At 36.3% G+C, this 15924-nt stretch overlaps 1 protein-coding gene across 2 annotated transcripts in view; it reads left to right on the top strand.

Annotated features, from left to right (window-relative positions):
- Positions 1-15924, top strand: part of LIFR (LIF receptor subunit alpha) — a 71690-nt gene that overhangs the window by 40290 nt on the left and 15476 nt on the right. For both annotated transcript variants that reach the window (XM_036886049.2, XM_036886041.2), the window contains 7 exons: positions 551-805; positions 5200-5329; positions 5760-5929; positions 8075-8220; positions 9400-9562; positions 11726-11796; positions 13724-13937. In XM_036886049.2, coding sequence (XP_036741944.1) covers positions 551-805; positions 5200-5329; positions 5760-5929; positions 8075-8220; positions 9400-9562; positions 11726-11796; positions 13724-13937 — 1149 coding nt within the window. The remainder of the gene's footprint in view (positions 1-550; positions 806-5199; positions 5330-5759; positions 5930-8074; positions 8221-9399; positions 9563-11725; positions 11797-13723; positions 13938-15924) is intronic.

Here is a 15924-nt window from a genome sequence, read left to right on the forward strand (position 1 = left end):
CATTGCAGTACATGAAATCAAGTAATAGATAGAAAGGAAACTAGAGATAATTGAAAAGATTGGCTGTTTAGGAAAAATTTTAAAAAGGTATGGGTTTAACATGCAGAGAGTTGGGATTAATGAAAAGTACTTTTTAGCATGTGAAATGCTTAAACATTTATGTAGGCTGATGGAAAGAAGTCTGCTCTAAATATATAGAATCATTTCAAAGGAATGGAATTATTTAGTGAGTGAGTTTTTCTTGGTTTTGATTTGTCACGTATATATAAACCCATTAATTTGAACCTTTAGACTTCTTAGACATTAACCTGTAACCTTAGACATTGACCTACAATCCCCTCTGCTCTCCTACCATTACCCTATCATAAGTAAATAAAACCACACACACTTTAATTTATTTATTGTATGTCTTTCTCTTTAGAAACATGGGGACATAACTTGTCTTTGGGCACCCTTTATTACAAAGCACTTAGCAGTATGTTTTACATACATTGGGCTTTTTATGGGAAAAGACTTCTAAAGTATTTGTAATCCCTTTTGCTCCTTCTAGGGTCTCCTGATTCTCGTTCCAAAGTTTTTCCTCAAGACAAGGTGATACTTGTAGGCACAGATATAACATTTTGTTGTGTGACTCAAGAAAAAGTGTTATCAGCACAGATTGGCCAAACAAAGTGTTCTCTTATCCATCTTGATGGGGAAAATGTTGCAATCAAGATCCATAACATTTCTGTTTCTGCAAATAGTGGAACAAATGTGGTTTTCACAACAGAAGATAACATATTTGGAACAGTTATTTTTGCAGGGTGTAAGTATATAATACTTTTTAAAGAGTTCCTATCAGTCTGTTTTGGTCATCTTTGAAAGCCTTAATGCTTTTTCTGGGGAATGATTCTATTTTTCCTTTTTCTTAATTCTTTCATATAAATGATACATGAAGGTACTAGAGTTTTTGTTTTAAGATGAGTTCCAAGCTTGTTTTCTGTATACCTGTATCCACATGATTTGTAGGTTTTATAATGAGATTTGAAGCATCCAGCTGCTAATTTTTAGTTTAAATTCTTAGTTAAAAACTTGATGAGTCAAGGGTAGTTGGTATATAATATTTCTTAATCCTGTATTATTTGGAAATTGCTTCTATTTAAGTTAATTTCCTACCTAGTTGAAGCATACCTTTTTAGAATACCTAAATTAAAGAAATTGTAATATAATACTTTACACAGTCTTTCAATAGCATAATATATGCTTCTCCAACTTTTAAAGTAATGTATTTGTGGAGAAGAGGATGGCTGGAGGGCATGGATGAGACCCGCCACCCACCATGTTATCTGTATCATGTGGGCTCCATAACGCAGGGCCACTGTTACTAACATGGTCACTCCTACAGCTCTAAAAAATGCCATGATATTTCTGAAAGTTGTGGGGAACTGCCCTACCAATATGGCTCGTGTTGAATATCCACAGATAATTTTGCGTTTCGAGTTTTTCTGTCCCCTGTCATGTGGTGACTATGGTGCAGTGCACAGATAGCTGTGTCTCCCTTCCTCCCCACGTTCTGAATTAAAGGCTCTGTGTTTGGTCCTAGGGTCTTGTCAATGAAGTGTGTGAAATATAATGAGTTTTGTGATTTTCTTTTGATTGCTTAGTGATTTTTCTTACACTTTATTATGATTGCCCACTGTACTCCAGATCAGCAGCTCACAGTCTCCTTTTACTTCCATAGAAACTTATGGTGAATTATATTCAGTTGCTGATATATTCCCAAGGGAAAGACCAGGATTAGATGTATTTCTTAGCTTGATGGCTATAACCTTTTCATTTTCCAAGTAATGCATTTTAGAATTTAAGTGAGAGTGAGGTTATGTTCAAATTTAAAGTGTAGAAAATTAAGTTTTCTTTTCTAATGGAATTTTTGGAAATGACTTAAATCATTCCTCACAAATGCTCTGGAGTCTAAGTTGAGAACCAGTGGTACATGTTGTGAAGCTGCCTGATAAGCTATATCAAAAGGTGACATACAGGCATACCTCAGAGATATTGCTAATTTGGTTCATTACAATAAACTGAATATATTGCAATAAAGTGAGTCAAATGAATTTTTAGTTTTCCAGTGCATATAATAAAAGTCATGTTTATGCTGTACTATATTAAGTGTGCAATAGCATTATGTCTAAAAAAATGTACATACCTTGATTGAAAAGCATTGGTGAAAACTGCTAACCATCATCTAAGCTTTTAGGAAGTCATAATATTCCTGCTGGTGTAGGGTCTTACCTTTGTGGTGTGGTTGCTGACTGATCATGGTGGTGGTGGCTGAAGGTTGGGGTGGTTGTGGCATTTCTTAAAATAATACAACAATGAGGTGTGCCATGTCAATTGACTCTTCCTTTCAAAAATGATTTCTCTGTAGCTCATGATGTTTAAAAGCATTTTCCTCATAGTAGAACGTCTTTCAAGATTGGAGTCAGTGCTCTCAAACCCTGCCACTGCTATTATCAACTTAATTTATGTAATACTTAAATCCTTTATTAAATCAACAATATTTACAGCATTTTCACCAGTAGATTCCATCTCAAGAAACCACTTTCCTAATTCATCCAAAGCAGCAGCTCCTCATCTATTAAAGTTTTATCATGAGATTGCAGCAATTCAGTCTCTTCTTCAGGCTCCACTTCTAATCCTAGTTCTCTTGCTCTTTCCACCACATCTGCAGTTACTTCCTCCACTGAAATCTTGAACCCCTCAAAATCATCCATGAGGGTTGGAATCAACTTCTTCCAAATTCCTGTTAATGTTGATATTTTGACATCTTCCCATGAGTCAGGAATGCTTTGAATGGCATCTTGAATGGTGAATCCTTCCCAGAAGGTTTTCAGTTACTTTGCTCAGATCCATCAGAGGACTCACTGTCCATAGCAGCTGTAGCCTTAATGAAATGTATTAAGTGATGAGACTTGAAAGTCAAAATTACTACTTGATCCATGGGGTGCAGAGTGGATGTTGTGTTAGCAGGCATGAAAACAACATTAATATTGTTGTCCATCTCCATCAGAGCTCTTGGGTGACCAGATGCATTTTTGATGAGCTGTAATATTTTGAAAGGAATCTTTTTGTCTGAGCAGTAAGTTTCAGTAGTGTGCAAAAAATACTTAGTGAATATGTTATAAAGAGATGTGCTGTCATCGTGGCTTTGTTGTTCCATTTAGAAAGTGGTATTAGAGTAGATTTAGCATAATTTTTAAGGGCCCTAGGGTTTTTGGAATGGTAAATGAGCATTGGCTTCAACTTAAAGACACCAACTGCATTAACCTTTAACCAGAGAGTGACCCTGTCCTTTTAAGATTTGAACTTAGTCATTGACTTCTCCTTTCTAGCTATGAAAGTCCTGGGTAACATCTTCTTCCAACAGAAGACTGCATCACCTACATTGAAAATTTGTTCTTCAGTGCAGCCATTTCATTAATTATTCTAACTGCATGTTATGGATAACTTGTTGCAGCTCCAACCCAGCACTTGCTGGTACACCCGCACTTTTATGTCATGGAGATGGCTTCTTTACTTCTGAACCAACCTCTGCTAGCTTCAAGCTTTTCTTCTGCAGCTTCTTCACCTCTCTCCACCTTCATAGAATTGAAGAGTTAGGAGGGCCTTGGGCTGGATTAAGTTTTGGCTTAAGGGAATGTGGTGGCTGGTGTGATCTTCTATCCAGATCACTAAAACTTTCTCCTTATCAGCAATGAAGCTGTTTTGCTTCCTGATCATTCATGTGGTCACTGAAAGAGTGCTTTTAATTTCCTTCAAGAACTTTTTCCTCTACATTCATACCTTGGCTAACTGGGGCAAGAGGCCTAGCTTTTGGCCTGTCTCGGCTTTCAACATGCCTTCCTCATGAAGCTTAACCATTTCTAACTTTTGATTTAAAGTGAGAAACGTGCAACTCTTCCTCTCACTTGAACACTTAGTGGCCACTGTAGGGTTACTAATAGGCCTAATCTCAATGTTGTTGTGTCTCAGGGAACAGGGGGCCCAAGGAAAGGGAGAGAGATGGGGAAGGGCCAGTTAGTGGAGCCATCAGAACACACACATTTATGGACTAAGTTTGTTGTCTTATATGAGTGCAGTTCATGTCATCCCAAAGCAATTTCATCAGAGATCACTGATCACAGATAACCATAATATAATTATAATAATAATAATGAAAAAGTTTGAAGTATTGTGAGAATTACCAAAATGTGACACAGAGACCCAAAGTGAACAAATGCTGTTGGAAAAATGGAGCCAAAGATCTGCTCAATGCAGGGTTGCCACAAACCTTCAGTTTATATAAAACATATCTGCACAATAAAGCACAATAAAGCAAAATGCAATGAAATGAGGTATGCCTGAAGATAATTATTTTTTTAAAAAACTAAACGTTCACTGAAAGATAGTCTTGGATAAAGATGACAGCAGAAATACTTGTTTTCATGTATGCTTGGTAAACCTGATTACAGAAATATCAATTTTCTATAATCAGAGTCAGACTGCAGAATTTTCCCTATCACTTTAAAGTTCTCAGACATACACATAAAATGAACCTTTTTCTTTTTCTAGTTTTACCTGTACAAAGCCAGAAAGAGTACTTTCAATAAAGAGGAAAAACAGAAGAGTACTAGTCACTTTGAATATAGGGAGATAATAGAATTTTACCAAAAATTATTAATTTGTAAATAATAACTCTGTAACTTATTTAAGAACTCTGAAACTTGTAACATGACTTATGCTGACTTTTAATATGATTTGGCACTTCTTTTCAAATCACAATATATAGATGGTAGATGATAATACTTTTAACCTGTAGATTTATTTGACGTAACTTGGACACAGCTTTCCTTTGAGAGATTTGATAGACTCAAGTAGGATTTAAGGGAAAAAAATGATAATTGCCATTTACAGGTTGCTATTGGGGAGTTTCCTAGTGAACTAATAGTCACTTTTCAGTATATTTTAATCCATCATTTCTAATGTAATACAAAATCAAAAAAAAAAACATGCTACAGAAAGCATGGTAATTCCTGCTTTGTTCAAAAAGTATAATGTAAACAATAAATTATTTCATTTTTTAAGGAAATTATACTAAATATAATATTTATGAAACATAATGTTTTCAGGGAAAATTGTGTAACCATAAGTAGCTGCACTTGTTTTTCTTTTTTGCTTTAGATCCACCTGATATTCCTCAAAAACTGAATTGTGAGACATATGATTTAAAAGAGATTATATGTACTTGGAATCCAGGAAGACCAACAGCACTGGTGGGCCCACGCAAAACAAGTTACACTTTATTGGAAAGGTAAAGGCCACCAGGAAGAGATGTCAAACAGTGAGAAGACATTGAAGGATGCTAAGTGACATAGGAAAATGCTCTCATTTATACAATCAAAACCAAATATGCTATATAATATTGGATATACTATACATACTTCAATTTAAATGCACACGGACTGGATTTGTCTCCTTTTTCAAAAAGTCTAGATGGCAGGACCCTCAAATATGAGCAGAGATGGTTTCTGGGGAGGGCTTATTTATGGCTGATTATTGTCTTCTATTCTCTGTATCATATACATATTTTTCCTTGAGTATGTAGTATATCTAATTAGAAATATAAACTTTAAAGAAAGATTAATTATTAGAAAAGTATCCATTCATTTTTTTCCTGAAGTATTTATCTATTGTCATTTTGAAATTGTCTGAGTAGTCTTAATTGCTCTCTTAATTCCTAGTTTTTCAGGAAAATATGTCAGATTTCAAAGAATTGAAGCACCAGCAAATGAAAGCTACCAGTTACTCTTTCAGATGCTTCCAAATCAAGAAATATATAATTTTACTTTGAATGCTCACAATCCTCTGGGTGAATCAGAATCAACGATTTTAGTTAACATAACTGAAAAAGGTAAGCTGCTACATAAACCCATGTCTTGAAAATAACTTTAGAAATGGTGTCATATCTTGGGATTAATGAAAAATTCATCTAGAGGTAACTTTTTACTGATTATTTTATTTGCAGTTATTTAATATTAATTTTGTAAATTTTATTGTAAAAGCTTTAAAATGTATAATTTCAAGTTTCACCATTTTATTGAATTCAAATAAAAATTTGAATTAGTCATTGACACAGAGCCTGTAAGTGGCCCTGTTCTGAACCCAGAGTCAGCAGTGGGTCCCTCGAAAAGCCAAAAGTCAAGACAAAGTTTGGTGAAAGGAAAGGTTGCTTTGTTCAGGAAGCCAGCACCTCGCACAGACAGTGGGCTAGCCTCCCACGGCTGGCTCCAAGGTGCCGTAGAAAGTGAGAGCATTTTCAAGGGGAAATTCATGGAATCAATGGCTCAGGAGCACACTTAATGGCGTCGAGGAGGCTGTGTGCTTGGAAGCTGCCTTGGAAATGGAATGTCCTTATCTGTAGTCCAGGAGCACCAGCTAAACTTCCTGAAATTCAGAAAGGTCTGGTTAAAGGACAACATGGAAGGAGAGGTTTCACTTATTAGCTTGTTTCAAAATGGAGTGAAGTAGACTTTGTTAGAGCCTCTAACAGCTTTATCAAACTGTTTTTGATTTCTGAAAAATTTTTTGCCTAATTTTTAAAAACTTTTTAAGTTTGAAATAATTATAGACTCACAGGTATTTGCAAAAATAATAAATTAGAGCCATGGTCTCCCAGATGGTAACATCTTACATATCTCTAGTACAATATCCAAATGAGACAGTTGACACTGGTACAGTGCTGGGAACCAGACCACTGAACTGGACTACTGACTTTGCTCAGTTTCCACGAGTTTTTATGTGTATTCAGTTCTGTGTGTGTGCGCATAATTCTGTGCAGTTAGATCCATGGAACTACCAACACTATCAAAGTACAGAACTACAGATATCCTCATGTACTTCCTCATACACCCCTTTGAGGTACCTTGCCTCCCTGTCCCCAGGCCACAGCTAATCTGTTCATCTCTATTTTGTCACTTTGAGAATTTTATGTATATGGAATCATACAATCTGTAACCTTTGGTGGTTGGCATTTTTTACTAAGGATAATTAATATCCATGAGATCCATCCAAGTTGTATGTATTAGTAGTAGTTCCTTTTTATTGCCAGTGATTTCTGATTTTTTACCAGTCTATCTAATAGATAGTTCAAAGTAGAAATAAAATATGGTCCATGTTTTTGGCATTCATTCCATGGTCATTCCATTGCCCTCAACTCTGTGCCAGGCTCTGCAACACACAGAGCAGTATCATAGAGGCATCCCCTTAGAGACGCACAATCAGGGAAGAAAGGGCTTCAATCAGATACAGCTTGGCAAGGAATTAGCACATGATCCTGTTGCCTTATTTGTCAGTGTAAGTACACTTTTATCAATTGTTCCTGCCATTATCTTTGTTATTTCCTAATTTTTCCTAAAGTCAGAACAGCTACATTTTATACTTGAGTGTTAGTGTTTGTATGTATTGTCTGCTCTCTTCCATTTCAACTTTACTTGCCACACAATTCTTTCCCATCACTCAAGCTGGTGTATGTACTCGCCAACATAATGTGTGATTTGCTTCACCAACCTTGGTTCTTGCCAAGACCCCAGTCTGAAATGTTTTTCTGCATTTTGCCAGTTTTAGTCTGATTCTAGCCTTCAAAGTTCATCTTAAATCCCATCTTCACTGTAAGACTTTCTCTACCATGCTTACATCTAAATTCCTATAGCTGTTAAGATCTGTACCACACAGTTAGAAATTAGCATATATACACACCTTATTACTTTTCTCTTTCTGTTTGTCATTCTCCAAGTAAATGAGGGGTTCCTTAAAGGTAGAGACTATGTTCTTACCACCTTCTAGTATTCTCAGCACCCAACTGAAGAACCTTCAGTGTGGTTAGTTCTTAAAAAATGTTGGCATGATGTCAGCAGCCAAAGTGATGTCTGTGTATTCCACAAATACTGGGTAAAATATTGCTGATCAGCACTAATGATACATCTCTTGGTTTTTGTTTTCCTTGATTCTCATTTGTCATATCAGAAAATAGCTTTTAAAGTATTCTTTATATTTACAGTTTACCCCCATATTCCTACTTCAGTCAAAGTGAAGGATATTAATTCAACAGCTGTTACACTTTCCTGGCATTTACCAGGCAACTTTGCAAAGGTTAAACTTTTATGTGAGATTGAAATTAATACAACTAATTCAATACAAGAATTGGTAAGTAAGATTCTTCTATAAACTTCCTTTGAGGTTAGTTTGGATAAAATGCTTAGTTTTCAAAATGAATTAAGTAAATCAATATACATAAGCTCTCAGATTATTAATTACAGAGATTTACTGAGAATCAACATATTGTATATCAATTTAATAACAGCATTATATTTGGTACTTGAAAACAATAATACTGGATATTATAGAACCTTTGTTGACTTTCATTACTCAGAATATTTCTAGGTCTAGCATAGCTGGTGCTTAATAAGTCTGTAAATGAATGAGTGATTTTTGCTGTAACCTTTAGCATTGTTTAATGGATTAATCGGCACAAGAGAGATGTGATTTTTAAACCTGTTAAGTGCAGCAATAGGAGCAAATTATAATTGGTCATTTTAAGTCAAAATGTGACTTTAATACATTTTAAATACTTAGGTTGACTTTTATACTGCATCTTTTAATTTGTTATAAGTCCAAAATAAATAGTATTATACTTAAATAATCATTTGGAAACTTACTAATGATTTCTAGAAAATTAGTCATATCACAAAGTGTAACCCAAAAAGCTCCCTTGTAACTAGCAATTGGGAGCTTTCCTGAGGCATGCAAATACTCAAATTTGTTTAGAATTATTCCATTTTAATTTAATTTAGTTTACAAAAGTATCTTTTGAATTTTCTACATGTTGAGCACCATACTAGAAATTCTAAGTGCCATATAAAAAAAATGCATGAGATGATTATGTCTGCCTCCAAGAAGCTTCCAAATATCATCTGAATAATATATCTACTCCGCAAGATCATCTTAAATTACTAAATTGTATTAAAAGTTTTATTACATTACTATTAGCCATTGACTGATTATCAAATTATATCACCCTCTCTGCAAATTTAATTGACCATTATTACTTAGAACAGTATTTGAGTTAAAATGACACCTAAATTTTGTTTATTCCTATTGCAGAGCATAATTTCACTGATTTGGCATTTATATAATAATTAAAATATTACAATAGGTGATCTTTTTTTGGTCTTATAAAGGCCAAACTCATATGGACATTCAGTTGATTTAATATTACAAATTCAGGAGAATTTCTTATTTTAAAAAGTGTGTGTATGTGTATATATGTATTCATACATATATGACATTACATATGCATATATATACATATTTGTTTTCTAATAGCGGAATGTCACAATCAGAGGAGTAGAAAATTCAAGTTATCTTGTTGCTATGGACAAGTTAAATCCATATACTATATATACTTTCCGGATTCGTTGTGCTACTGAAACTTTCTGGAAATGGAGCAAATGGAGCAATGAAAAACAGTATTTAACCACAGAAGCCAGTAAGTTAACTAAGTGATTTATGGCTAATTATTTCTACATATTCAGATATTTTACAACTTCTTTTTTTAAAGAAAATGTCACTAAGTGACTAAAAGTAAGAGAATGCTTAGATAAATTTTGTAATTCTCCCAGCAAAATATCATACAGGCATTTTTAATGATGGTTTTTAAAGTTTTGTGGTAATATGGAAAAATACTTTGGTATATGATGTATGAAAAGACGAGGCTACCCTATTGACAGTATGATTGCAACTACATTAAAATAATGTATAAGAAACCAAACTTGAAACCATGATAAGATTATGGGGTGATATTTCTCACACTTCTCCTTTCCCTGGAATTTTAACAATCTATTTAGATTACCTGTTTATTGAAAACATTTATTAATAAAGAGAATTTATTGGAAATTTTATATGCAAACTAGGCCTGAGGAATGGATGGAACTAAAAAGTCTTCAACTTAGTTTTTACAGTATACCCAGGTCAAAGTAGGTATAAAATCAGGTAATTTGTTTTCTAATAATTTCTAAAGGCAGAAGGCAATTCTATCCTTGATTAGTCAAATGTCAGCTTTAAAAAAGAAGACAAGAAGCTTAGAAATAAGTGTAATTTTCAGGAATCATTCAACAAAAGATAGCAAAAGCTTTGTTTGTACTATGTAATATAGGGAATTTAAAATTTCTTCCCAAAAAGTTAACAAATAACAAAACAAAAAAATGATAGATGTTAATACAAATTTTGTCTTCCCACATGAAGCAAGACTAGAGAGATGAGAGGAGCTTTGCACTGTGTGGAAGAATTACTGGGATCATCAAAAATGAGTCCTATGCATGAGCGCAGAGTTAGAGCATACTAGTTATCTGTTGCTATATGATGACACATTACCCTAAAACTCAGTGGCTTAAAACATTAAGCATTTATCATCTCACAATGTCTGTGAGTCAGAAAGTCAGGGGCAGCTGAGCTGAGTGGTTCTGGGTTAGTCTCTCCTGAGGATGTCAAGATGTGGGTGGTGCTGCAGGCTTGACTCGGGCTAGAGACAGGCTTTAAGGGCTCCCTCAGCAGCTCTTGGCAGGAGGCCTCAGTTCCTCACCATGCAGGCCTCTCCTTAGGGCTGCTGGAATGTCCTCAAAACATGGCAGCCAGCTCCTAGACTCAGCAACCAAAGAGAGAGCAAGGCAGCCTTCACAGTGTTTGTTATGCCCTAGCCTCAGAAGGGACATACCTCATGTCTGCCATACCTATTGGTCACACAGGTGGACTCTGATGCAGTGTGGGAGGGGACCACAAAGGGCTTGACTATCAGCAGGCAGGACCAGTATCACCGGTCAGTGGAGACTGGCTACTATGGGAGCTTTTGCCTTAAGTTGATGAGCTCTTGTCAAGAGGAAATATTTTGTTTACACCTCATTAAAATGAGGGCATTTATTCACTTAATAAATACTTACTGAGTACCCACTATATGTGAGGAATTATTGTAGTCACCAAGAATATAGCAGTGAATAAAACATCAATCTCTGTCATGGAGTTTATAGTATAGAGGATTATAAATGAATTTTTAAAAATATATAATAGTGTGTCAGATGGTAGTGAGTGCCACAGAGCCTAGAAAGGGGGCCTAGGGAATGAAGGCCAGGACACAGGGTGAGGTGGTGTGTGGATGTGTGCAGTTTTAAATAGGGCCTGGGAAAGACCTCACTCCCATTGGAACTGAGATTAAAGGAGGTGAGGGAGCAAGTTACATGGTTGGGTCAGGGGAGGAGAGTTCTAGGCAAAGGGAGAGAGGGCACAGAAAATACAGAAAGTCTGAGGCAGCGGTCCTCAGCATGTTCGAGGAGCAGCCCGGAAATAAGAGTGTGGCCAGAGCTGATTGGAGGAAGGTGAGATAGGAGGATGCGGGCCCAAGCGGTGCCTGGGGACCCATCACTTAGGGCCTTGAGCGTAATTTTAACTCATTCTATGGAGTCTTGTGTTTTGCAGACATTGAGAGCTCAACTTTTCCATTGCTTCATTTTCTAAGTGGGAGCCACTGACTGCTTTACATTTTTTTTGAGTATTCCAAAATCCTAGAAAAAAAGTTCCAGCACCACCACTTCAATTATTGATATTATCAACTGACATATAGTATACATGTTCAAAATGCTAACTTCTAAATCTTTCCTAGTTCCTTCAAAGGGACCAGATACTTGGAGAGAGTGGAGTTCTGATGGAAAAAATTTAGTAATCTATTGGAAGGTAAATACCTCATTTTCCCTTGACTATTTAAATAACTGTATTACGCTAAACTACCGAATTTGTATATGGTTATGGGAGCCTGAATTTCCCAGACTGGCTTAGTTTCTAACCTGTCTCCTTAAGTCCACAGTCTTCCTCAGATTCCATATCTCTGCTGATTCACCAGTTACTTTAGTGAAGATCTTCTATCTAGATCAAAGCATTCTTTAGTTTGATTCTGTGATGACTATTTAGGGTCTGAGGATATCATGAATTCCATCTCTCTCACTTTATTCAGAAACATAATCAGAAGCTACAAGTTAGAATCCCAAGTGTTGATGTTATATTTTTTACTTTGATGAATAGGAAACTAACTTTATATATATTTCATATGTAATTAGTTTCCCTTAAATTGCATTTTATTTGACAATTATAAAGTTTCTCATGGTTTTGTAAAATTTTTAGATAAATATGAATTGTATTGTGTTTACTATTTTTTTTCTACTAGAGCAAAATTTTTGTTGCTATATTTGTGAACATCAAAAACAAAATAATTGTTTTCTGTTAGATTTTATAAGAAGTCATTATTGGATTCCTTTAAATAATGAATTTTGTTATTGAAAGTAAAAAAAACTTTTTTAAATTTGACATCAGTACAGCTTTGAGTAAAGTTAAGTCTGTGTACAAGTTCAGTATAAGTTCCATTGCCGTGCAAAGGTCTGTATATGACTGTTGATCCCCTTTGACTCTTGATTAGAAAAAATGCATAGGCTACTCTCAGTTGTCTGTCAGACTTCACGATACTACAGTAACAATTATACAATTACTTACTGTGGAGAAAGTTTGGAATGTTAGTCAAACTAGATGAATATTTAACCAAGGATTAATAATAGTGAAGTGATTCAGATTCTGTATTCAGTGACTAGGTTAATGGTTCTGCCATTTGTCAAGGAGGAGCATATTTGGGTGGAAAATTATGTTGTTTTGGACATGTTGAGTTTTTAATCATGTGTCCTTGGGATATCCCAGCAAAAGTCCAATAGGTGGTGGTTTGATGTAAGGGTTTAGAGTTCAGGGGAGCTGAAGATGTAGCTTTGAGGAGCATATAAATGGGATCACAGGGTGGAAAGAGACCAGGGGTGGAACCCTAAATGACAGCAGCAGGTGAAGGACCAGCAAAAAAGGAGAATCCAGCAGAGGAGATTGGGAATGGAGGTGCTGAGAAGATGAGAAGAAATGACATCATAGAAGCCAATGGAGGGGAGGGAGTTGGGTGAAGGGGTGAGTGGTGAGGGCACAAGGCTTAGGACAGGACATCGGAGAGTCATCCGGGACCTCTGCTGGAGCAGGGTTTTCAGCAGAGTTTAATATCAACATCAGTCTAGGTCATAGGGTCCCGTGAATTGCACTATAAATCGGAGCAGTTGTTTTGAAAAGAAGTTTAGCTACATAGAGAAAGAAATTTGAACGTCATTTCCTTTTATCTAGCAAGTCCACTTTGGAAATCTGTATTAAAGAATTAATTCTAACTCTGAAAAAGAGTTAAGAGTTTTTCACTTGTTTTTCTTTCAATTTTCTATATTGAGCATGTACTATATACTACTTTAAGTGAGAAAATAATAGTTTTTAAAACTATGATGCCATAATTTTTTATGTTGTTTTGCTTCTGAAAAATGTGAGGCTAAATATTATTTTATGTTTACTTCATTTTTAAATTTCTATGTGCACTTACTGGTTACAGCAAGTACACTTGTCTTTAGTATCACCCTCTCATTTTATCCAAGTCTCAGTGTATTTTAAATCTCTGTTTACACTGTTAACTTCATCTCTTCTAGTGTTGACTTGTTATGATTAATATAAGGTCCAGTTTAGACTTGATGGTCTTGCCTATCACATAGTCACTTCTTGCAGGTTTTTGTGACAGAATTAATTTTTCTATTTTTCATAGCCTTTGCCCGTTAATGAAGCTAATGGAAAAATACTTTCCTATAATGTATCATGTTCATCAGATGAGGAAACACAATCCCTTTCTGAAATTCCTGATCCTCAACACAAGGCAGAAATACAACTTGATAAAAATGACTATATCATCAGTGTGGTGGCAAAAAATTCTGTTGGCTCATCGCCACCTTCTAAAATAGCCAGTATGGAGATTCCAAATGGTGAGTACTTAAGATAATGTAGCATATGAGAACAGAAAATTAAGGCAAAACATTTGGAAGGCGTTGCTTGACCTTAGGTAATGTCAGCTTTCTCCTTATAGCCCCTGCTATAGAAACAAGCAGATTATTGTCCAGCATTCACTGAGAGACAGCAGTCATTAGTATTGACTCCATGCCTCTGCACTGATGGATAAAATGATTACTATACCCAGTTACTTTAACATGTTGGAGAGTTATTGTTGTGAATATTGCTTTTAAGAAATATTTTAACAGTTTACTCAAATACTGTTCTCATATGTCTCTCCAAGATCATGAGAGTTGATGCTATGTCAGTTAGGCTGTTTTATAAATAGACAGGAAGGAAAAAAAAATACTCTTTTTAAATGGCAGCTTTGTTAATAAGACATGCTTTACTAATAGGAATTCCTACTGATAAATTCCATTTAAAATCTAAATTAGGTCTTCAATATAAGCTGTAAAAAAATAACTGTGGTGTAATTTTTAAATTACTTAGTGCCTTCCTCTAAATTTTATGGGTTACCAGTGATGAGTCCATTCTGACTTAGCTGTCCTGACAGCTCTTGAGTCCTAAGTTTTAAATGGTCACTTCTTCCTCTTTCCCCAGTTCACTCCTCTTCTTTGTCATTCCCTGATCCCCCTTTGCTGCCCTGCCCCAGTATGGGGGCACCTTTCAATGGCCACCCACTCCTAGAGGAAGACAGGTTGTTCCAGTTAGGCTCCTCTGAGTGTCTGCAGCTCTTGCTGAGACAGTTTCTTATTCCTTGTCACTTAACTGCTTCTTTGCTGTGTTTCAGTCAGTCCTGGGGTATTAGGAGGAAGGCATGGGAGAAGCACAGTACATTTCACAGACACGGAACAGAGCCCAGAGAGCAGCACACGCCGGAGAGGAGAGGTCCTCAGCAGCTCTGTGGTGGCAAAAAAAAGAGCCATCAGTGAACATCCATAGGAACAGAACCTACTGACTTAGATCATAGAGGCCATTTCTGTCACAATGATGGTCAACAGCTATGTTGACTTTTCATTCAAGAACTGTATTTCTTCCTTCTCTATGTGTTCCTCAGAAGATAGTAATTTACGGAATTAACGGTAGTCTAGTCATCAACTTTCAGACAATTACTAAAGCCCCAGAACAAATCATTATTCCTGAGGATTTCCTGAGGTGGAGGCCCTGTGCCCTCAGAGCAGGTTTACACTGTGGATTTGCAATCACATCGAGCCAAAAAGCTGTTGTGTCCAAAGTCATCTGTATTCTGAGCCAAAGTGCTCTTGTGTTCAATAGTAGCTGTTTTATGAATGCAAATTTTGTTCAAAAACCTTTCTGTGGCTTTTTACTGAACACTGCAATATAAATGAGTTATAGAAATTACTTGTTTTCTCCTGTGACTGTGGTAATTCCCTCTCCTTTTAGCTACATTCTTCTAACCCACCCAGTCCTCACCCCCAACCTTGGGCCTCCCTTAGCAACAAGTCCAAGACCTGGTCAGATGGGGAAACACAGCCTTCCCACAGGCACCTCTCCCCAAGCAGCACCTCACCCTCCTTACTCCACAGGTCCTGATTAGGCTTCTCTCTCTGCTCCCTTGCCAGCTATTCTATCTCTTCCCATAACTTTAGATTCTATTGCATTTCAGCAGATTCCCCCTCTCCCTTCCTTTGTCCATAACCCCTCTACCCCCCGCAATGGAGTAACAGTCTTCCTTGGAAAGAAGAGAAGGGCTGGCTCATCCAACATATTATTGTGTTCCATACTCTGCATCCTCTGGACTCCAGCATGGAGCTGTAGGCACAAGCCCCCATCTGCTCCCACAGAGCTCTCCTCCGTAGTGAGTAAGAGAAGGGGTTCGGACCATGCCCCATGGCTCTTGATCTTTGTGGCCTGGCCCTACTGTGTCACTACCCGATTCTAGGTGCCTTCCTATTTTTTTCAGCTGCTGAGTTTATTGATATTTACAGGTAGCTGCTATAG

Source organism: Manis pentadactyla, chromosome 2 (assembly GCF_030020395.1).
Source record: "Manis pentadactyla isolate mManPen7 chromosome 2, mManPen7.hap1, whole genome shotgun sequence".
NCBI classification, from domain to species: Eukaryota; Metazoa; Chordata; class Mammalia; order Pholidota; family Manidae; genus Manis; species Manis pentadactyla.